The 23,710-nt window shown below is 42.7% G+C and overlaps 1 protein-coding gene across 2 annotated transcripts in view; it reads left to right on the forward strand.

The window, feature by feature from the left end:
- TTC39B (tetratricopeptide repeat domain 39B) overlaps nucleotides 1–23,710 on the forward strand; it is a 115,977-nt gene that overhangs the window by 68,856 nt on the left and 23,411 nt on the right. For both annotated transcript variants that reach the window (XM_075595831.1, XM_075595841.1), the window contains 4 exons: nucleotides 5,826–5,930; nucleotides 16,444–16,575; nucleotides 17,860–17,936; nucleotides 19,351–19,418. In XM_075595831.1, the coding sequence (XP_075451946.1) occupies nucleotides 5,826–5,930; nucleotides 16,444–16,575; nucleotides 17,860–17,936; nucleotides 19,351–19,418 (382 nt within the window). The remainder of the gene's footprint in view (nucleotides 1–5,825; nucleotides 5,931–16,443; nucleotides 16,576–17,859; nucleotides 17,937–19,350; nucleotides 19,419–23,710) is intronic.

A 23,710-nucleotide genomic window follows, 5' to 3' on the forward strand; every position in this document is an offset into this window, starting at 1 on the left:
TAAGAAATCCTGCAGCCAATCTGGTGTTGGGATTCTCTAAGATTTTGAGCGCCAAGACAGCGTCAAATTTGAAATCACCAAAAGATGCTCTTGGAGAAATAGACACGAGCCGGCTTCAGAAATTTCAAGACGAGAAATTTTCTAAGTCCCACTTTTCGGGGCCAAGTTCTGAGAAGAGAACATAGCGGTCGCGGATGGAAACTACAAGCCTTAAAGAGTACCAGGACATTTTGGTGCGATCTCCCGGTCAAGGGATTTCGGTGTCTCCGGAGCGGATACAGCGGTGGCTTCAGGAACTTCATGCCGATTTGAGTTCCAGAACATTTCGGGCCAAGTCCTAGTCAACTACAAACTTTGTTTTATCAACTGTAGAAGCTAGGAAACTCTAGTTTTTTCCCCAGACCCCCAGTAAGTGTGCATTTCTCTTGTATTGTGTAATCCACTGTGTGTACGTCTGTTTCAATGGAATAAATAATTTGTTTTACTATTTTTGGTTTTGCTCAGGGATATGATCCCGGTATAAAGGTGTAAATGCCTGTTCTCCCGTGATAAAGAGTCTTCGATCAACAGAGGATCCAGGACTTTGGGTCAAGTTATGAATCCCCTGTTGCAGGCCACAGATGACCTTGGATTACTGGTTTTTTTTGCTATTTAGGCCATTGAGCATTGGATATTTTTTTTTTTTTTTTTTTTTTTTTATGCTTGGGCATCAACCCTTTTTTTATTAGTTTCCAAGTGGCTACAGTCCTGAAGATGAGGACCTTCATCCACTACGGTGTGAGTGTGAAGGAAAAGGGACCCCGGGACCAGTAAAATGAAGGTTAAGCATGATCCCACGCCCCCGTCCTTCGTTCCCTGGGGCTCATCTATACATCAGACACCTGAACTATCCGGTTATTACATACCCGGTAGCCCTTTGCATCCTATGCAAAAGTGTACTCTCTATTCCAATATGTATGAATGTATTGCAAGTATAAACATTTTTTTTGTGCAAACAATAAGTAAGCAGAGCCAAAGTCTCTTGACATGCAGGGCAGAGAAACCCTTTGTGCTGCCTGCATTTCCAGAGAAAATGGCGACTGCTGCTAGGGGAGGAGGGGTGCAGGAGACAAAGAATAAAGTGTCAAGCGTTGGAGATCTGCCAAAAAGGAAGAGCAAATGGTTGTCTCTCCAGCCAAAGCAGATTCGCAGGGGAGATCCTGTCAGCCGGGAGAGGCAGAGTCCTTATGGTAGTCTCTGCTCCCTTTGGCAAGTTTGTATTTCCCTCCTGTGATGGGAGGGAGTAACCAGGCCATACAATAAAGGGTAAGCCCATCTGGTTACCCCTGAGACTGTGAGGTAGCTAACTAGCACCATAAGACAGGGGCCAGGGATCATACATGTAAAAAAAGCATGAGTCACTTAATTTTTTTAATGTTCCCTTTGCCCTAGAAACGTGAAACTTCTTGTATAAGTTTTTTTTTTTTTTTTTTGTCATTTATTTTTTATTTAGATTTTGAGAAAAACATAGGGAAAGGGATACAGAAAGAGAAAAGGGGAGGGGGGAGTGGGTTCCACCACTTAACAATTGGTTCCAAAAATACAACATTTCATAACAGAAGCCACACCATACATCCTAGGTCCACATATTACACAAACACCAGCAGTCAGAGAGAAAATATAATCAACATTCTGCTGTGGGTCAAAAATCCACCTATTTCCCCTAGTGTAGAGGGCTCCCAGACTTTATGGAATTTTCTTAAATTATGTCTAACAGAACCTGTAAGTCTTTCCATAGATAGAACCTCATTCACTCTCGAAATAATCTCTTTCCCGTATGGGGGCTGGAGCTTTTTCCAGGCCCCAGTGATTGTGCATCTTTCCGCGGTCAGAATATTCACCAACAATTTAGATTTATTTCGTTTAAATTATCTAGTGGTTTACCAAGAACCGTTGTCATTGGATCTAGGGGTATTCTTATCCCAAAAATTTATCGCACCAAATTTTGCACTATTCCCCAGAATCTCTGTATTATGGGCCATATCTCCGATACCACTACCGCCCCTCCAACAAAGATTTGTGGACTCAGGGTAGATCTGCTTCAACCTCTGGGGTGTTAAGTACCACCTAAACATAACCTTGTAAATATTATCTTTAGAGATTGTGCATAGTGACGTGTTAGTTACATTGACCCATATAGCTTGCCAGTCTTCCCAAGGAATCTCTACCTGGAAATCTTGGGTCCATTTGTCCATTTAGCTGTGTGTAGGGGGCCTTATATTCCCAAGAGATAAGAATTTGGTATAGTGCTGAGATAAGACCCCACTGATAGCTTCTTTTTCTACATAATTGTTCAAATACAGTGCATTCTGGGAAGGACCCGCCTGGGGTCAATTGCCTAAGGTAATGGGAGACCTGTAAAAATCGTGAAAGAGTAACACTGGGAGAAATCCTGAAAATTTAATATTTTGCTGTTTAGAAGCATATCTCCCACATCTCTGACTTACCTGACTTTCCATTCATCATACATCCTAGAGAACCACCCCGATATTCATCTTAACTGATCCAAGAAATGTGATGACCATTCCAGAGTAAAAGATCCCATTTTAGTCTAGTGAAAAGCTCTGGGTAATTATATTTATAGAGAGAATTATAGTTTTTTGTAAGAAAAATCCCTAGATATTTCAGTTTTACATTGTTCCAGTGATAATTGGAATTTAATTTAATTAGTTTTACGTCAGTATCCGATAATTAGATTTAGAGCTTCTGACTTGGCCGAATTTATTTTATAGCCTGAGCACATACTAAACCTAGAGAGCTCATCTTGTAGATTGGGAAGAGACGTCAGAGGATTGGAGATTGTTAAAAAAAATATCGTCAGCAAATAGATATCATTTAAGATTTTCCTGAGCGATCTTAATTCCTTGAATATTGGAGTTTTCCCTGATTCTGATTGCAAGCAATCAATGCTGTCAATGCAAAAAGTAGAGGGGAGAGTGGGCAATCCTGCCTGGTACCATTACTGATCTTAATTTGATTTAGCTCCCCCCCAGTCATTTTCAGAGTGGGGGGAAGCCGAACCCCAGCATAGTTCTTTCTTAAAAGTCCAATTTAAGTCTATCAAACGCCTTTTCGGCGTCTAAACTCAGTAGCATCGCTTTAGGTTTGGAGAACTGCACATAATCGGTTATATTGTTAATCTTACGCGTGTTGTCTGAGGCGTGACGCTTAGTTATAAAACCTACCTGGTCATTATGAATTAGACAGGGCAAAATTGGGTTTAATCTATTTGCCAAAATGTTACTATATATTTTTAGATCTATGTTGAGGAGTGAGATTGGCCTATAACATGCGCAACTCATGGGATCTTTTCCATCTTTAGGTATCACAACTAAATTTGCTTTTGACATTGGCGAAGGAATCTGGGTACCCGGTAGAAAACTATTAAACATATCCAAAAGAAATGGTGCAAAAATTCCCAAATATTTTGTATAATATAAATTTGAAAAACCATCCGGGCCTGGGGCTTTTGAGACTTTCAGACCTTTAATAGCCTCTTTTAATTCTGTAATATTTATTTTGGCGTTAAGACCTGCAGATTCCTCCGCAGATGGCTTTGGGAGTTTGCATGCCTGTAGATAGCTACAGTGTTTGGATGTTTTATTAAAGTTGGGGTCTGATAAATCAAGATTATACAAATTATTATATTTAGTGAATTCCTCAGCAATTTGAAAAGGATTGTATGTAATTTCCCCGTTACTCCTTATTGCTGAAACTTGCAATTTAGTTGTAACACCTCTTAGTTTGCTTTATTGCCTTTATCATAATATGTCTGATGGGTCAATTTTAGTGCTTTCTCTGTGTCCTCCAATCTTAATTTATGTAATTCCTCTCTGGCCTGGCAAAGCAGCTTATTTGTTTTCCTGCAAGGGCGTGATTTTATGTTCCTGTTCTAGTACAATTATTTTAGCTGTATGTTTACCCTGTTTGAGATTTTTTGCCTTTTTCCTATATGAGGCTAATGAAATAAATTGACCTCTAGTTGAAGCTTTATGGGCGTCCCAGAAAATAGACGGACTTTCGACTGATCCTTTATTTCATTTGAAATAAAATACCAGAATATTCCCAATCTGTTCTTCAATCCCTGTCTGGTTCAAGAGCGACTCATTAAGACGCCACTGAAACACCCTAGGCCTGATAAAAGGGGGCTTCATGACCAGCTCGACTGGAGCGTGATCAGACCAGTTCCAGACTAGATGTTATAGGGCCTATATTTGTGTGGGCGACACGATCCAAAAGATTCACCGAGAGAAATATATAATCAATTCTTGTGTATATATCGTGTGTGGGGGGGGGGGGGAGGGGGAATAAAATGTATAGTCCCTTTTGTTTCTTGTTCTTCCTGCACCAAGCGTCATCAAGGGAGAAGTCTTTAAGAAACTGACAAAAGTATTTTGCTTTGTTAAATACTTAATTCGTTATCTTATGCCGTGGTGAAAAGGACGAGGACCAACTAGGGGTTTAAAATCATATTGAAATCTCCTCCTAAAATTATACTCATGAAGAGGAGCCCCCAATTTCTTCTAGAGTTGATTTCAGGAAATCAATTTGTTGATCGTTTGGAGCATATACATTAACTAGAGTTAGTCTAACCCCTGCCAGAAGACCTCTCACCATTATAAATCTACCATGTTGTATCATGTTTTAACAAGATGGCTACTCCTCCCTTTTTTTGTGGAAAAGGAGGAATAGTAAGCTAGTGGGTTAGTACCTCGGAAAGTAGTAGGGGGATCCTGATTATTAAAATGAGTTTCCTGAAGGAATAAAATATCTGCCTGCATCTTTTTAAATTCTCTGAGCTAGTCTCCTTTTTATTATTTTAATTTAGTCCCATTACATTTAAAGAGACTATTTTAATGGACAGTTGGGTAGTCATAGATTACAAACTAAGGCTCGCTCTTTAGTAATCATGAAGTGTAGAATAAAATGTACGGTAGAGTTTCTCCCATCTAGGAGGACGTAGCCGTGCACTGCATTCACACAGGTGCCAAGGAGAAGCCGATACCGCTGGGTCACTTAAAAATTATTTATTGAAGTCTGCAATCCATAAAAACAACTGCAGGTACCTCGAGGAGAACGCTCTGACGCGTTTCGTGCCGACGGGCACTTTGTCAAAGAGTAGCGCTCTCCTCGAATGTGCAGGCATATGTAGTGATTGGCTGCTGGATGCTCCACCCCCTGACGTCTAGCTTTAGGTCTCCCGTGATGCGGGCTGCCTGACCTTTCTCACTCCCAGCCGGGAGGAGAAGCTCCCACTCCCTCTCCTAAAGAAGGAGGAGAACAGACTGCCTAAATTTGGCAAAGCCTCTCTGAGGAACCAGAAGGTGAGGGCTCAAGGTCTGTAACTATACCTGATAGTCTATGCACAGGCCATGAGTCACCACCACACTTCTGTCACTCAGAGAAGAGCATGGGGGTGAGGGGTCATAAGCCCACATGGTGACCTGTCACAGCCTAGACTACTTATGACTTATAATGACAAGGGGGAAGAGACAGGCAGAGTTGACTAACCATGTTATACAATATATTACGATGTACGTGTGGTTTTTTTTTTGTTTGTTTTTTTTCAATTGTGCTTTCTGGTTGTGCTTTTAACCTTTTCATTTTGTCCCTCATCATAATTTACACAAGAATAAATTGTATGTGGGGTTGTATGCATATTTACTTTTTTTTACATTTAGGCCTTGCACTGTTAATTTTGCCATTCTTTTCTTCCATCTTTTATTAGTATCAGTAAATGTTTAACCTGTAGACCGTTAAATGTATTTTCTCTTCTTCTTGGTTAGGGCATCCAAAATGGACCTAAAGTGTGCCCTGGAAGAATGCACTATGGCTCTGAACTTATTTCTAAACAACAAATTTTCAGAAGCTTTGGAATTACTGCATCCATGGTAAGAACTTTACTGTGACGGTGAAGGGGTATCCAGGCCAATAACAAAGGTATTATGCCCAGCTGGGTGCCCCATAGCCATATGGGGGAATTGTGATTGTCAGCTCTTCAACCCAATCATGGCATGTAACTGCATTTGTAATAAAGATGTATGTATATTTTTACTGTTCCAGGAGTATCAACCAGCGGGGATGTGCAGGGCGTGAGTTTCAGGGGTGATTTTACGGTAAAATTTTGTCAGGGTGTGATTGGGTAGAAGGGGCCAGTGTTGCGGGTTACCCCGAAACATGTGCTCAGGAATCCGCCCAGATTCCTGAGGACATGAGGAACACAGACCACTGGATAAAATCCTCCCTAGAAAGCAGAGAAAAACGGGAACGAATCCCAGTGTTCGGGGCTCAGAGGATTATTGGACGACGGTATATAAAGTTCAGATGTAAATAATCATTTGAGATGTAGTAGAGCTCTGATTAAAGCTGAGTGAGACTCATAAGACCAGTGCATAAGTCTCCTATACGGAAAGTATGATAGTCCCTGTGATAAATACAGACCTCTGAAAATAAATCATGGTCATGTCTACAATAACACTGGGACAAACATCCTGGAGTAGCACATTAAAAATGGTCAAACACTTGTCAATATAAAAGTGGGAGTACTCACATAGACTGCAGCTCAACTGGGTGCGTGCATCACGCCAGTGATGATCAGAGAGAACGCAATCCAGGGATCCAATGCGGAGCACAGCTGTATAGAAGAGACGGGGGCTAGACACCAGTATAATCCATTAAAAAACTTTTATTCCATGGTGAGTGAGGGGTACAAAAAGCACTCTTACGCGTTTCGGGATACTATCCCTTTGTCAAAGAGTATGCTCGCGCCTGTCCGTTCTCCCGACCTTATCCACTATCACCCACCCCCAACAGTAACGTCACGCAGGAGGAATTGGCGCGAAAACCTCCATGGATGAATCTGATTGGATGGGGATATCCACCAATAGACCGCCAGGAGAGGTATCTGCCTCCTGTCAGTGCGGGGGATCGCGGGAACAGGGCAGGAGTCGGACAGAGAAACAACATTACCAAAAAAAGTGACACATTAGTGTAAAGACAAAATAGAATGAAATGGTTAAAAACATGAACCGAATCTTGTTATAACAATGGAAGAATATACATATCTATTAATATGAAGATATATATCTAGGTAATGACAAATGAGCATATGTAGATGGAGTGAATATAATTGATAAAGAAAGGTATACAAGGTACACCAAACGCACTCTGTGAGACATGTTTTCAGCAATCAATATATCCTTTTTGTATGGGCTACATATCTGAAAAATAATAATAAATATAAAAATGAAAATAAAAATGAACAATTAAAGAATAAGTAAATAGATAAACAAATAAACCAATATATGAGTGAAAAGTGTACATAGTATGAAAATAAAAGGGGGGGGGGAGAAAAAGAAAGAAAAGAAAGAGAAAAACAAAAAAGAGAAAAACAAAAGAAAACAAAAGAAAAAAAGAAGAAATCAATAATCGCAGAGCAAAAATAGTGTATAAGGCATAACATGTATAAACAAATACAATTGATAAATGGCAAATGATCTTCATAAGAAATGTTTAAGTTCCCAGTCCAGATTCATGCCCTTGGGTACCAAGGTCCCAAGGGCATAAATCCAGTACATTTCTCTGCGATTTCTCTGCGCTGAATGTAAAAGTACTCAATGAGCCCAGAGGACAATGCATGAAATGGCGTGCCACTGGGAATCTCTCATCCTTGTTTTTAATACTTCTAACATGTTCGCTCACCCTCTCTCTGAGAGTTCAGATAGTTCTCCCAACATATCCGCTACCGCAGGCACATCTCAATACATAAACCACGTACTTGGTGTTACAAGTCATAAAGGAGCTTAGCTTATACTTCTAATGAGAATGAACATCTCTAATATGTTTAATAGAATTCGCATACCTGCACAACAGAATAAACTGGGTGAAATTTGGCTACCAATAGTCCTCGCCTTCCTGAACACCATCTTGGGATTTTGTTTCGTGCAAGTATCCAAATTTCTGTCCAATTTTAAAACATCCCAATGTTTATACAGAATGTCTCTAATTTGTTGAGCTTGTTTAGAAAATGTTGTAATAAACAATGGTATATCCTCTATGTCTATTTTGGGAACATGATTTATCTTTTATAGACCTGTCTTTCTTCAATTTAGTTTTATCCAATAGCTGTATTCTGTCCGTATGTAAAGCTTGTTCAAAAGCCGCCGTAATGTCTCCATCACTATAACCTCTCTCCTTGAATCTAATTGACAATTGTTTAGCTTGAGATAGGAAGGGCTGATCAGTAGAGCAGACCTTTCTTAATCTCAAGAACTGTCCTCTCGGGATGCCTCTTAATAGGGGTCTAGGATGGGCGCTATTGGCTCTTGCTCATATGCTAACCTCTTTATGGGTTTCTGGGAAGCTACACACATTTATGGTGATACAAACCCTTTCAGAGATTATATTGTTTTTTATCGACGTTATATAGATGATTTAATTTTAATTTGGTGCGAGGATATACCTACTTTACATGCATTTTTCGAACATCTGAACACTAATAGTTACAATTTAAAATTTACTCATAAATTTCATGACACTCAAATGGACTACCTAGACGTACATCTCTACATTGATGTCAATCTGAAGATTTAGACAGATATATATAGGAAGGAGAACTCCCGAAACTCTATGCTCAGAGCCAATAGCGCCCATCCTAGACCCCTATTAAGAGGCATCCCGAGACGACAGTTCTTGAGATTAAGAAAGGTCTGCTCTACTGATCAGGCCTTCCTATCTCAAGCTAAACAATTGTCAATTAGATTCAAGGATAGAGGTTATAGTGATGGAGACATTACGGCGGCTTTTGAACAAGCTTTACATACGGACAGAATACAGCTATTGGATAAAACTAAATTGAAGAAAGACAGGTCTATAAAAGATAAATCATGTTCCCAAAATAGACTTAAAGAGGATATACCATTGTTTATTACAACATTTTCTAAACAAGCTCAACAAATTAGAGCCGTTCTGTATAAACATTGGGATGTTTTAAAATTGGACAGAAATTTGGATACTTGCACGAAACAAAATCCCAAGATGGTGTTCAGGAAGGCGAGGACTATTGGTAGCCAAATTTCACCCAGTTTATTCTGTTCTAAGATTGACACTAATACTATTAAAACAATAGGCTTCTTTAGTTGTGGAAACTGTAGATTGTGCAGGTATGCGAATTCTATTAAACATGTTAGAGATGTTCATTCTCATCAGAAGTATAAGCTACGCTCCTTTATGACTTGTAACACCAAGTACGTGGTTTATGTATTGAGATGTGCCTGCGGTAGCGGATATGTTGGGAGAACTATCCGAACTCTCAGAGAGAGGGTGAGCGAACATGTTAGAAGTATTAAAAACAAGGATGAGAGATTCCCAGTGGCACGCCATTTCATGCATTGTCCTCTGGGCTCATTGAGTACTTTTACATTCAGCGCAATCGAACATATTCATACTAACATCAGAGGGGGAGACAGAGTAGCCCTCTTAAATCGCAGAGAAATGTACTGGATTTATGCCCTTGGGACCTTGGTACCCAAGGGCATGAATCTGGACTGGGAACTTAAACATTTCTTATGAAGATCATTTGCCATTTATCAATTGTATTTGTTTATACATGTTATGCCTTATACACTATTTTTGCTCTGTGATTATTGATTTCTTCTTTTTTTCTTTTTTGTTTTCTTTTGTTTTTCTCTTTTTTATTTTTCTCTCTTTCTTTTCTTTCTTTTTCTTCCCCCCCCCCTTTTATTTTCATACTATGTACACTTTTCACTCATATATTGGTTTATTTGTTTATCTATTTACTTATTCTTTCATTGTTCATTTTTATTTTCATTTTTATTTTTATATTTATTATTATTTTTCAGATATGTAGCCCATACAAAAAGATATATTGATTGCTGAAAACATGTCTCACAGAGTGCGTTTGGTGTACCTTGTATACCTTTCTTTATCAATTATATCCACTCCATCTACATATGCTCATTTGTCATTACCTAGATATATATCTTCATATTAATAGATATGTATATTCTTCCATTGTTATAACAAGATTCGGTTCGTGTTTTTAACCATTTCATTCTATTTTATGTCTTTACACTAATGTGTCACTTTTTTGGTAATGTTGTTTCTCTGTCCGACTCCTGCCCTGTTCCCGCGATCCCCCGCACTGACAGGAGGCAGATACCTCTCCTGGCGGTCTATTGGTGGATATCCCCATCCAATCAGATTCATCCATGGAGGTTTTCGTGCCAATTCCTCCTGCGTGACGTCACTGTTGGGGGCGGGTGATCGTGCATAAGGTCGGGAGAACGGACAGACGCGAGCATACTCTTTGACAAAGGGATAGTATCCCGAAACGCGTCAGAGTGCTTTTTTGTACCCCTCACTCGCCATGGAATAAAAGTTTTTTAATGGATTATACTGGTGTCTAGCCCCCGTCTCTTCTATACAGCTGTGCTCCTCATTGGATCCCCGGATCGCGTTCTCTCCCTAGAAAGCAGTTTGCAGCTCACCGCCAAATCTCCCTGCTTCAGCACAGACCAGAATAGTAAGACTGGGCAGCGGAATTAATCACATTCACGGTACACCGGTATATGCCCACAAACCCCAGAACATTCAGTACATCTCTCACCAGGAATAAGATGGCGAGAGTTATATGTTTTTAAGTTACAGTTCAGTAGGGGTAAAAATCCATTTGCATGGGAGACAGAGTGGCTACTCCACCCTCTAAGCTTCAAAGGCAATCCAGGATATGGAGGTGTTAAACCATTTGTTAGCTTGCTTGGCAGGGGAAGAGAACTTCAATAAGCCACCCTGGCAAGATGTCACCCTGCCCAGACTGAGCGGCACCAGGTAAGAGGGGCAGGGTCTCATATGCTAAGGGGCAAAGTTTGCACGTGCCCAGAGCAGAATGAGAAGCCCCCTCTGCCAGGTTTAAAAAGTATTGGCAACTCCGTGATAGTGGGACGGAAATATTCCCACGGAGAGAGAGGCTGCACTAGTTATGTATATAATTATGTTAACCCTATAAGAACCCGTGCAGCCCATCAGGAAGAGAGTCATCATGCTGTAACAGATTCACCTAAGATTCATCATGCTGTAAGAGATTCGTAACATCGTAACAAAGATTCAGCTAAGCTTCAAGAGTTCGTAAGAACTAAGGTTCAAAGATCCAGTACTACAGGAACAGAACGAAAGAAGCAGCGCTGGCAGAGTAAACAGCAGTGGCAAGTTGTGCTGCTGACCGAGGACTGTTTCAGGCTCTTTTCGCGAGCAACTCCCGCTCCTGGGAAATTGTTCCTAGAGACTTTGTTTTGCAACATTTCGTTTTGGGAACAAGATATTTCGTTTTACCCCATTCCCGTAAGTGTATTTTGAGTGTAATTGTAAACGTGTGTGTGTTCATTCTGTAAATAAATCACAATTTAGTTTACCTCTTCGCTTTGCTCAATCAAAGGATTCGGGTATTAAGGTGTTAAAAGTACTGGTCTACCATGACATTTACATTCAATTTATTTATTTTTAACTTTTTATAAAGTGCTTTCTGACGGGAGGGAGTAACCAAGCTACACAATAAAGGTTTAAACCCGTCTGCTTACCCCTTAAACCGTGGGGTCCCTGGCCACTACCTAGCACGGACCAGGGATTATATATGTGAAAAATAAAGTGACCCCCTTATTTTCCTGTTGACATGTTCCCTTTGCCCTAGAAACGTGAAACTTCTTGTGTGTAAGTTTTATGTGGGATATTTTGATCAAAAGAGCCGAAAGGAGTACCAGGACGTTTGGTACTATCTCCCGGTTAATGGATTTCGGCAGCTCCTAAGCAGATACATCGGTGGCGTCAGGAACTTCATGCCGAGTTTTGAGTTCCAGGACATTTTGGGAACTATTATGTCTTAAACTTTACGAATTGGATTGGATGTTTGACTACAGAGTACCAGTGAAGGAGGTTCATTCTTAACTGGAACTTAGAGATAATAGGTTACAAATTACTTTGATTCTCCAGAATAGAAATAGCTGTATTCAGATATTTTAAATCTCTACAGCAGGGGTGTGCAAACTTCCTGAGCTGCACCCCCCTGCCTGCTTTCCTCCGGTGTCGCGCCCCTTGCAGCGTCAAATGACGCAGCGGGCTCACGTGACGTCACGCCACGTGACCCGCCACGTCTCCATGACAACGGGCGTCAAATTACGCCGCGTTGCCATAGAGACCCGTGGACTGAAGCTGGGTAAGTAAATTACAGAGTGTGACGGGAGGGGGAGACCAGGCTATACAATAGAGGTCAAGCCCATTTTGGTTACCCCTGCTCCGTGTATAGCGTATACCCCTGCTCCCAGAGTTAGCTGTTGGGCCCAGTAACATTGTACCATTCCAATGTACTGTCTGTAATTAAAGCATTGTTTGTGTTTTTCCTGTTCCAGGCAAGCAATCAAACAGGGATTGCTAGGGTATGAGTTTCAAGGGAGGTTTTGCGGAGGAACTATTGACAGAATGTGCCTAGGAGGTTGGGGTCCGGAGTTGTCGGTTCCCCTATAATCATGCCTGATTCTCGGATACATGTAGGCACATTGTCCCGGCAATACATCCCCTTGAAAACGCATGCGTAACTCACCACTAGGGTACCCTGCTTCAGCACAGCCCAGAAAAGACAATGAGGCACAGGGATAAACTTGTATTCCTGTAGCTGAGGGAATACCTCAGTTAAGGGCGGTACCCCAGCTAGTGCCAAGGTGACCCACAACTAGTATAGGGTTCACGAGTGCCCCAACTGTATATAAGGTTGTGGGGGGGGGGGGGGTGAGTCCAAGGGAAATGTGTGGGGAATAAAACAGATAGAAATAAAACAAAAAAAATTTCTGTTCCTGTCCAACAAGACTTAGAAGTGTGTTTAAAAGATACTTTAATATAATGTAATATGCTTTTTTACATTCGGAAGCGATGTCCAAACAGACTGCCCGTGCAAACCCATAGGCGCCGGTAGGTCTGTTGTACATCGGAGTTCAAAACAGCCAGAGGATGCCCAGAGGTGTGAAAAGCATTTGGTCAGCGGGGAAAGTCGGAGTACCAGGTCCAGAGATCAATGGCAGTCATCCGGGATGCCAGTTGTACTGACAGATCTGGTGGAGCCTGCCCCAGCGGGTGGCATTGAGATAGCCAGGTAGAGAGTTGGCAGGCTTGAGTATGTCTCTTGACTATTTCGGATTTCCCGCTGACCCGGCTTTTCTAGCCGGATTGGCTGCTTGGGAAAGTTCCCACACGTTGATTGGCTGCTTAGTTTTGTGAATGAAATTGAAAGTAGTACAAGAACCTGTGAGCCAATCAGATTTGGAGTCCCCAGTAGTAAGAGCGCGGCAGGCTGTTTCTGTTGTTTCTGTGTGAATAGCAGAGCAACCGGCTTCGATTTCATGCCTGAAAAGTCTGCCCACCAGAGTCTATCCAGCTTTTTGGGACCAAGTTCTCAGAAACGAACGTAGCGGTCGTAGCTGGGATTTTATGCCGATTTTGAGTTACAGGAGATTCCGGGCTAAGTCCCAATCAGGGTAAAAATCTTATTTAGAGTGCCCTGCACTTAGTAAAGTCTAGTTTTCGACCCCAGACCCCCAGTAAGTGTGTCTTTTTGTCTGTATTTTGTGTTCCATTGTGTGTAAGCAAATTTATGCCAAATAAATTACAATTTATTTCATTACCTTGTTTTGCTTAATGAATGATCCTGATAAAAAGGTGTAAATAACCAGGTCTCCCATGACACATAGGCCTCGGGCTCAGATTCTTGTTTTCTACAAAGCACAGAGACGTTTGCTTCAACAAATGCATTTCTTACTTTCTGGTTGTAGCCAAAATACACTGAATCTGTAGTTCCAACTAAACTACCTGTATTACAAATATTAGATTCTAACTAATTTCATAAGCAACATTTTTATTTCAAATGCATATTTTTTTTTCTTTATAATAAGTACAGAAGATGTTATCAATTTCCTCCAATGAATTAGTATGGGTGGCTTTTGGGGTTCCTGTCCGTCAAAATAACTGTCTTGCTTCACCTCTCTGTTTCATGAATTCCATCTATATTTAATATTGCATTAGACAAAGCCCAGGGCTGTTTCTACAAAGTCTGTCCTAATTGTAACTTCCAGAGGCAAGCTCGTGAGAGTAAGGAAATGTTGGTTAGCTACTGTATTTGATGAAAGAGCTGATACGTTGAACAATTCTATAGGTTAACATTGAAGATTTTCCATTTATCTGTATCAATTAATATTTATTTCCTAAAGCTGTTGGAATATAAGCAAAACATTCACTGTTACTTAGAATTTGTTTCCTTATGCTCATCCCTTACAAAAATTCAGCAAATTAACTACTATATTTTATGTACAGAATGTGGTTGCAGAAAACACAGATGAACCATATTTCTGCATGTCACACTGAACATCTCCCCCCTCTGTGGTATTCCTTACATTCTACAATCTATCATGTTTGGGGAGCAAAAGAAAGCATAAAACTGGATAATGGGGATAACATCTTGGATGGCTATAAAGCTTCCTTAATAAGATTTTTACTTCCTACCTTTGAACACATTAGGCCTGGGACATAGAGGAGCAAACAGCGCTGAGCCGCGCTCCTGCTCTGCCTCGCCTGCTCCAAAATGCTGCTTTTTCCTGTCCTTGCAGGCGAGGCAGTGAGCGCGCTCAGGGAACGGGGCGGGGGCGGAGCAGAGGCGGAGCGGAGGCGTGCCAGGAGGCGGAGCGGGAGACGAGGCTAGTCCCTCGCTCCCATTGGATGTGAGCGGTCACGTGATCACGCTTCCCCGAGCGGCAAATTTGAAACCTGCCTGTCTCGGCAAAGTTTCTCAGCCTTCGCACGCATCAGCGCGCATGCGGAGGGAGAAACTATAGCCGCACTGATGACAGATGCAGGGGCTTTGTGCATCTGCTCAGCGCGGCTCAGCTCGCCTCAGCGAGCTTAAAACTCACTATGTCCCAGGCCGTATACATATGTAACGGGTATTCCCATCTATCACAATCACAGATATAGTGTGTGGGTGGAAACCTATGTGTTACCAGGTGTGGTGCGTATACCTGCAGGTTCACCAGGGGCCTGAGCCTCCGCTTGCTGGGAACCTGGGGTGCTCTCTGGAACGTCTCTTGATCAGCGCCTCCACCTGTGCAGGATTCTAGGAGTATAGAATGTACCCTACACAGGACCCGCATATAGTGATCACATACACTGGAGTATAGGTATAACCATTTACTATATGCAGCCTCAATAACACAACACATTAACCATATACTGTATATATATATATATATGCACTCAGTAACGGTACCAAAGTCTCAAGTGTCAGTCACTCCCGCTAGGAGCGTATATCCCTTGCCCACCACCGCGTACGTACCCCCACACCGTGTCCACAGTATAACCCCCTTGTCCCGTGGTCAGCGCTGCCACTATGTGTGAGTACTTTGTTGGTGCACTTATAACGATACCTGCCCGGTGCGGCGGCACCTGGCTTTAAAGAGTCTTCTCAAAGGATCAGACGAGTTACTGCACAACATCCAGGATCCACCCGTGTGGTGATCCGCCAGGGGCGATCCCACCCTGAAGATAGTCCAGCTCTCTTTAATGGCGTAGGCTTGAGCCCAAGCCTCTTGGCGGGAAGCGCAGCGTCCGCTGTGTCCCTAACTAGCAAACAGCTAATGGGACAGGGTCCCTAACCTAGGGCCTGTCCCTATAACACCACAATCTATCAGAGGGGCTCAGGACCTATCTGGGGCCTAGGGGGCTGCTGGCCTAATGCAGCGGGTCACAGACCCCTGCACGCACCTCCTATCCCTTACTAGTCCTGGTCCTAACTGCCCTCTCCCGCGTGCACAAAATGTATCTATTCCCTGCAAGCAGGGAGCTCCCCCAGCCCTATTGGCTCCCTGGCGTCATGGGGCTGTTCCCGAGGCTCATGGGACTTGTAGTCCCGTTCAAGAGCCTTCTCCCTATTGGCCAGCCGTCGCGCGCTTGTCCTGCATGCGCAATCTACCACAAGATGGCGATGCCCTGCTCGAGAGCCGCCGGGGACCGCCGGAACTCTAACTGGCCCCCACCCTCGAGAAGTGCCGGCGGGTCTATCGAGTGACCCCCAGCAGCGGAGAAAGCGAGGGGGGGGGGGGGTCGCGGGGCAGCCACACGCAGAGGGGACCTGGCTACACATAATATGAACACGAGAGAAGCTGATGGAAATAGCTTTCTTTTTACATCATAGATTTTGAAGAATTGAACCGTTGTCTTATGATTTAATGTACTGTATGTAGCCATCTCCTTTATTGTATTTGTTGTAGTGTGTAATTGTTCAGTTCTCATCTTGGTCACTACTCCGTAATGTGACTATACTGTAACTGTAAATGCCTTGTTTTTCTTTTATAGGGCCAAAGACAGCATGTATCATGCTCTTGGATATAGCACTATTTTAGTCATGCAGGCAGCGATGACATTTGAACCACAGGATATCCAAATGGGAATTGGTACAATGAAGGATGCTTTACAGACATGTCAGAGGTAAGTGGAATCATTTTACCCAAATGCCTTTAAATAACAGAGTTTAGTATAATGAGCAACCCGGGTGCAATATTTGATAAATAATAAATACATTTTACTAAAGCTGCTGCCACGATTTATTTTTATTTAAAGATATTAACATTTTTATAAAATGCTAGTCCGTGCTCGCGCAGTCCCAATATGTTCATTGAATAAAACTGCTATGCTCTTGCTGCCATCCGCTTTGGGAGAACTGCGCAGTCTCCTGCAAGTGTGAGCTCCCGGATAGGAGCTCACATTGAATAAATAAGTGCAGAGGCGCACTGAGAAGCAGTATGATTTATAATGAAAAGCCCACATGCAGCTAAACAATTCAGTAAAATACAATATCAAAATATGATGAACGAATAAACTTACAACTACATAGCTGGTGAGCTGAACCGGGAGGTCTGGGAAACCAGCGCGGTGCAAAGATGGTGCAGGTCCGGAGCCGTGAATCTCCGTCTCGCTTAGAACGTATAAATCATACTGCTTCTCGGTGCGCCTCTCCGCTTCTTTTCTATATTGCCATTTCAAGTCTGAAGCCACCAACTATAGTTGTTTTTATAAATGTTTTTTGTTTTGTTTGAATAACTAATTTTCCCAGGTTTGTTTAATCATATCTTCATTATGGCATGCTGGTGTTCTTTCAATTGGCATTGGTAATAAATATAAAGTCAATTTAGTTTTTGCAAGATGAAGAACTCTTGTTTTAAAAATGATCACATAAAGGACATAATAGCTGAGATGGGTAAAATACGGCCCCGCGGGACACATTTGGCCCGCCAAAGGATTTCTATCTGGCCAGCCACAAGTTGTCCTCCCCTACCCCCCCATTAACTCACCCCCCCTTCTTGGCCCTACCTGTGATGTGGGGCCTTTCCCGGTGGCAGTTGGTGGAAGGCGTCCAGCCAGGTGGTTCTAACATGGAAGTTAGGCCACACCAGAAGTTGTCGGGCCCAACTTCTGCAATCACCGCCAGGGTAGGCAACCTCTATTGCCATGGTGCTAGGACCCGCACAACACAGGTAGGGCCCCTGCGGGTTAGGGGAGCTTTGGGGGATAGAGAAGCCTGGGACTAAGAGGTGAGGGAAGAATGAAAGTGGGTGGGTGAGAAAGAGAAAAGGCAAATTGATGGGGAGGTGGAGCGGATGGGAGCATGTCGGGGAAAAGCTAGTCAGGACCTACTGTACATTGTGTGGGGGGATTTTTATTTCTTTAAAAGTTATTCTCATTAATGTTTTCTTTCATAATGGACTGACACAGGTTCAGGAAAAGAAACTCTGTGGTAGAGTCTCTATCCAGCTTAGTATCCAAGCAGACAGTGGACCAACTATCTGAAGGTAAGAACTGTGTGTTTATTTACACATTACACCTGAGTCAAGGCAAAACGTGGAAGAGTAGGGTGACCAGATGTCCCGGTTTAGTTGGGACAGTCCCGTTTTTTAAACTACTGTCCCGGTGTAGTGACAAAGTAGCTAATGTCCCAGTTTTGAGCCGAGAGGAGTAGGGTCTGCAGTACAATGTGGCGATGGGGGGAGACAGACAGAGATTGGGAGCCAAATCATTTAATACTGCATAATTGGGGAAACTATTAGGCACATACCATTATAATATTTATTTTTATGTAATGTAATTTGTTTATATAATTTATTAAGCTTTTCTAGATTATACTTTTGGAAATCTAGTCACCCTATGGAAGACTGATTAGGCTCCTGAAACGTGCATCTAACATAACATAAATATGATCTTATCTGCACCAAATGTACACTGTAAGAAATGTGTAATTTAAGTTTTAAAATGTCATGCTAGTTCTTATTCAGAGGGTATTTTTTCCCTTGCTTAGGTGGGGGATGATGGACATACTGTCGTTGCAGAACAGGCAAAAATAACTTTTTAGTTAGGAATCCCCCCCACCACTCTATACGTTGTTCTGCCCTCTATTGTATACAATACATTATTTTGTATAATGGTAACCTAAATTCATACTGTAACAGAATTATTATTTTTTTTGTTCTCTCCTCTCAACTTTCCTTAACTGGACCCAATTTCTTAATTCATTTACTAGTTAAATCTAATCTCACCATATCTCTTCTTCCTCAGCAAGTTTCCTGTGTCTGTTTCCCCCCAAGTATTTTTCCTCTCTGTTTTATTTCGTTGCTCCCACTATGCATATTCTTCATCTTCTTTGTTCTCTCCTAGTCTTGGCTCATTCTCTGTTTATTTTTACAGGATACACTGTCCTATTAAAGCTGCAATCCTGTTTTGTCGGCCACAAGAACACCTTGTGTTAACAAACTAACTGACTTCCTTAAACTACTGTAACCATGCTGAAAGCGAAGATTGCTTTTTTTTTTTTTGCTGCCAAGGGGTTGCAGTAACTCCGCAAAAATGAAATAGACAAATCAAACCAACCCTCGGAAATTCAATATAAGGAATATTGATTCTGATTGTTTCAGTCTCGCAACATTTCAGGAAAGATCTAGGTTGTGAAACTGATATGTCGGTAATAAATATTCCTTTTATTGTGGTTCCAAATAAGTGCCAGTTTGATTTGCCTGTGGTATACACATAAATCATAAAACTAATCCTACATGTAAAATCTGCTCTCCTTCACTTCATCCACAACCACTAACCCATGATATTGTAGCTGCCAGTTTTTTATATACACTAAATATTACAGTGTATGTTTGTCCCACTTACTGTTCACTTCCTTCCCATTTTTGTGACCCTTTCATTTTCTTCTCTCGGTCTTAGAGGAGATGCATGCTGAGATCTGTTATGCAGAGTGTCTCCTGCAGAAAGCTGCCCTGACGTTTGTGCAGGTAATGAAGATTTCACAGTTTGTTCTGTGCGGACAAGCGCGGCTATTTCTCTGTGCTAATCAGGGAGATGGAGATGTGCATGTGAATTATTCGAACAGCAGCTGTCACATACATGTATGCTGATAATCCCTCCTCACTGCTGCACTGACAAAGCATTACAGTACTGTGTACTTATGGTTCAAAACATTTAATAAATCACCATCTTCCGATAATTATAACACCTGATTCGCAAATACTCTCTGTGTCTCTGGACAAGTAGACAATTTTTTTAAAATGAAAATAAAATCAGAATATATACTTATATTGAGAAAGGCTCATGGGCCAAAATGTTGGGCTATTAAAATATTATTTTTTTTTGCAGATTTGTGTTCCTGTCTGTCCTTTTGGTTTGCAAAAAAGAAAAATAGTGTGACGCGAACAATTAGTGTGTCCCTGAAAAAATACTATATACAAATGTATAAAGTGTCCAATAAAGAAAAAGTGTCCCACGAAATTGAATGTGTATGTCATTACATACAATCCTTATGGAGGAAAAAGTGTCGAAGTCATGTTCAGAAAACCCTTATTGTCAACCAGATGGAGAGAAGAATGGCTGCAGGTGCATGGATCCACAGTTCACCAGAAGAGAAGAGGCAAAAGGGAAAAAAAGATATACAGGCATACCCCGCTTTAAGTACACTCACTTTAAGTACACTCGCGAGTAAGTACGTCTCCAATAGGCAAACTCCAGCTAACGGATGCGCCTCTCAGCACGTCCTGAACAGCAATACTGGCTCCCTACCTGTACCAAAGCTGTGCGCAAGCGGGGAGACTATAGAGCCTGTTACAAATGCGTTATTTACATTAGTTATGCACGTATATAATGATTGCAGTACAGTACATGCATCGATAAATGGGGAAATGGTAGTGCTTCACTTTAAGTACATTTTCGCTTTACATACATGCTCCGGTCCCATTGCGTACGTTAATGCGGGGTATGCCTGTAGTATAACACTGTTTTCACAAAATGTTAATGGGCTCATGGTCTGAGATGCACTCACTTAGTTCTCCTTAATAAATATGCCTTGTTATGCTGCTCTTAATTTCTTCTTCTTTGACAGCTTTGGATATTGCCTATATAAAGGATATATATTGCCTATATAAAGGAGGTGTCCCTTCATAGAAAGAACTCTTTTATATATTTTAAAATGTTATTAAATAGCTGGCTCGCTGCTATTTCTCCAAGAGCATCTTTTGGTGATTTCGAATTTGCCGCTGCTGTCTTGGCGCGTAGAATCTGTGAGAATTTCTCGTCCGGATTGGCTGAGGGTTTGTTATAGTATTTCAGAGTTCATTCATGAAATACTCCAGCCAATCCGAGCGTGGGAAAAATCCTACCAGCCTATCAGAGCGCTGTCAGTCTATCTAAGCCGGGCAAGCCCGGATTCGGAATCTGACAAGGGCATACACCAACCTGGCACCTCTGCCACTTGTCAGTCAGAAACCACCTGCAGAGTTAGGCTCCTCAAAGTCTGGGCTGGGCAAATGGTTGTCCGATGACTTCCATTCATCACAGGACGTGAATACTTGAGGCTAACTCTGCTGCCCAAATGGCTTTAACACATTGGCAACCTCTGAGGCTTTCATGTCTGGGACCCGAGTAGAATTGATGGAACCAAACTTGGTAGCCACATGGTCTCTCGGAACCGTGGACCTGGAAGTCCCCAGCTCATATACCGTGCACAAGCAGATGTACTTTTATACACTTTAATAAAATGTACTTTCACATATTTTTTTGTAAATCCTCTGGTTATCGGGATAGAATGAAAAAGCGTGCAGGTTCATTATCACCAGCCTTATCCTCACACACTGAAAACCGGACTTAGACTCTTAAAAACCCTTGCAACCGTATATATGGTTGGAGTACCCCCAGAACCACTGTACCAGGCTCTGGGTGATCAGGGCATTAACTGGGCAGCCCCCCTTATACTAGGGACTACCTAGACACACAAGACTTTCACCATAAAACCCACCCTGAAACTCATAGCCCAGTAATCTCTGCTTGCTGGCACACCTGTAAAGGTAAAACACAGAAAATTATTTGTTGCAAAATTACATACATTGCAGTTACAATAAACCAGTTCAAGAGCTGACACTCTAAAAACCCCAAATATGGATCGAAGGTAACCAGACAGGCTTAATACCTTTATTGAGAGCCTGGTTACCCCCTCACCGTCACAAGATCAACTAAATGCGTTTCGATGTTCGTTGGCTTCCTTAGGCCGAGTCCCTGCTTAGAGCGACCGTGCTTGGAGAACACGAGCAGCACAATCAAACACATTAAGTCTATGGGAACATCCATAGAGTGCGTGCACGTGAGCGACGGTGCGACTGTTTTTTTTCCGGCAGACAATTTTTTTTTGTCTGTCTCGAGACAGACGGGTCACGTGAGCAGTTCACCCAATGAGGGCGAACCAGCTCTGTGACGTCATCAGCCACCCTCAGAGACACCTGCCCATCGCGAGGATCTGTAGTCTACAGATCGCTCGGCTGACAAGCACGTGTGAGGCCATGCGCTCTGTCGCGTGCGCGCCTGCACCATAGGTTTCCCTGTGTGATATTTTTGGGATGTTTTTTGCTCAATCCAAATTAGTTTTCACCAGTTCAATACCTGTACACAACAAACTTTTGGGATCACATTGGTGTTTGTTCTTGACAAAGCGCCATAGAGGGTGTGAAACGCGTGGGAGGAGTTCTGTTCCTTTCCTTGTCCATTTTTATGTAGGCTATTAAATAACTTTTTATTTACCTTACCTGGTGAGTTCCTGATAACTTTCTTCACCGGAGCGGCATCTCGATTTCATCTCGATTTCCGCCCCCCCCCCCCCCCCTTTTTGTTTTGTTCTTGAGGTGGTTAGATACACTGTGGGTAACTAAGCCATTTTCTGTTACGTACATGCTCAGTTATTCTCACGTTAAGAACTCTACCGATGCAGCACTATAGTTGGTCGCGCTGCCACGCTAAATCTGCTGCGGCACCGTATTTTCTTCATCTGTGCTTGCGTGTGCTCATGGTCTCAGTAAGGAGACTTAATGGCACATTGGTATTAACATAGCGGGGGTCCCTGTGTCTGAATGGGACTGCGCTGTGTGAATCTTACCGAGTTGCACCTGTCTGTAAGATTCTAAGGCCTCGTCCAGGGTGGCGCTGAGAGGGCGCGCTCACGCTGGCCGCAATGAAACATATTGCTGCAATGTGTGTGGCCAGCGTGAGTGAGCGCCTGCGCATGCTCAGCGCTTAGCTGCCTGTTGAAGCAAGCACATTTGAATCTGCTGCTCACTCGCGCGGCACGTGAGTGGTTCGCCCAATCAGGGCGAACCAGCTCCGTGATGTCTTGGCCACGCCCCCCCCCCCCCCCGCGCACCTAGTTGACCTCAAATTGCCCGGCCGAGTAAGAGCGCGTGACGGCATCTCGCAAGAGCGCCGCGTGCTCTCTCCCTGCCTGGCCACAGCCTAAGATTCAGTCTCACTGTCTCTTACAGACAGGTGCAGTCAGGTAGATAAGGAGACAAAAAAACAGCGCACAACACAAATAGTGAAGTATGAAAGTAACAAGTGTATATTAAAATAGGGGATAAATATTCTGCGTACATCAAGGTATTAGGACATAAACATTGAGTGTGTTAAACACACGTTACCACTCGGCGGCCGCTCATACAGGAGTCAGGAGTATGTTTCCCTTGGCAGGCGCCTGGGACAGCAGCTGCGATGCTTTTCCTTCCTAGGAACACCTCTGCATTCGGTCACCGTCTCTGTGGGAAACTCCCCTCTGGTCAGCTGGGCTCCAGACGGATCGAGCAATCTAAAGAAGAAAAAAGTGACAGTGCGCAGCTAATAACTAGTGAACAGCAAATATCAAGTGAACAGTGCACCGTGGTTATACAAACAATGTTGTGGACCTTAAGTGTAGATCTGGCACTAATCGTGGGTCTGCAGCCTTTCTTGGGGGTGGCTCGACACCCCAGGAACTAGACAAAAAACAAAAGAACAAGGCGCACAACGCACATAGTGTAATAAAGTAAAAACTGTGACTTTATGGTTAAAAGTAAATAGTTCTGCGTACATCAAGTAAGAATAAACAAGCAGTTGGTATATAGGTTTACCACACCAGGAGATGACACTGTGCGACGCCCTCGGATGGATCTCGGCATGTATTGGGTCTGGAGTCGTCTCATCTGTCCCTTACAGCGTCCTCCGTTTAGGGGTGGTGTGGATATGTCCCTTGTAGAGAGAGCCCCACAGCACACAGCTC

The sequence above is a fragment of the Ascaphus truei genome, chromosome 1, assembly GCF_040206685.1.
Source record: "Ascaphus truei isolate aAscTru1 chromosome 1, aAscTru1.hap1, whole genome shotgun sequence".
Lineage (NCBI taxonomy): Eukaryota > Metazoa > Chordata > Amphibia > Anura > Ascaphidae > Ascaphus > Ascaphus truei.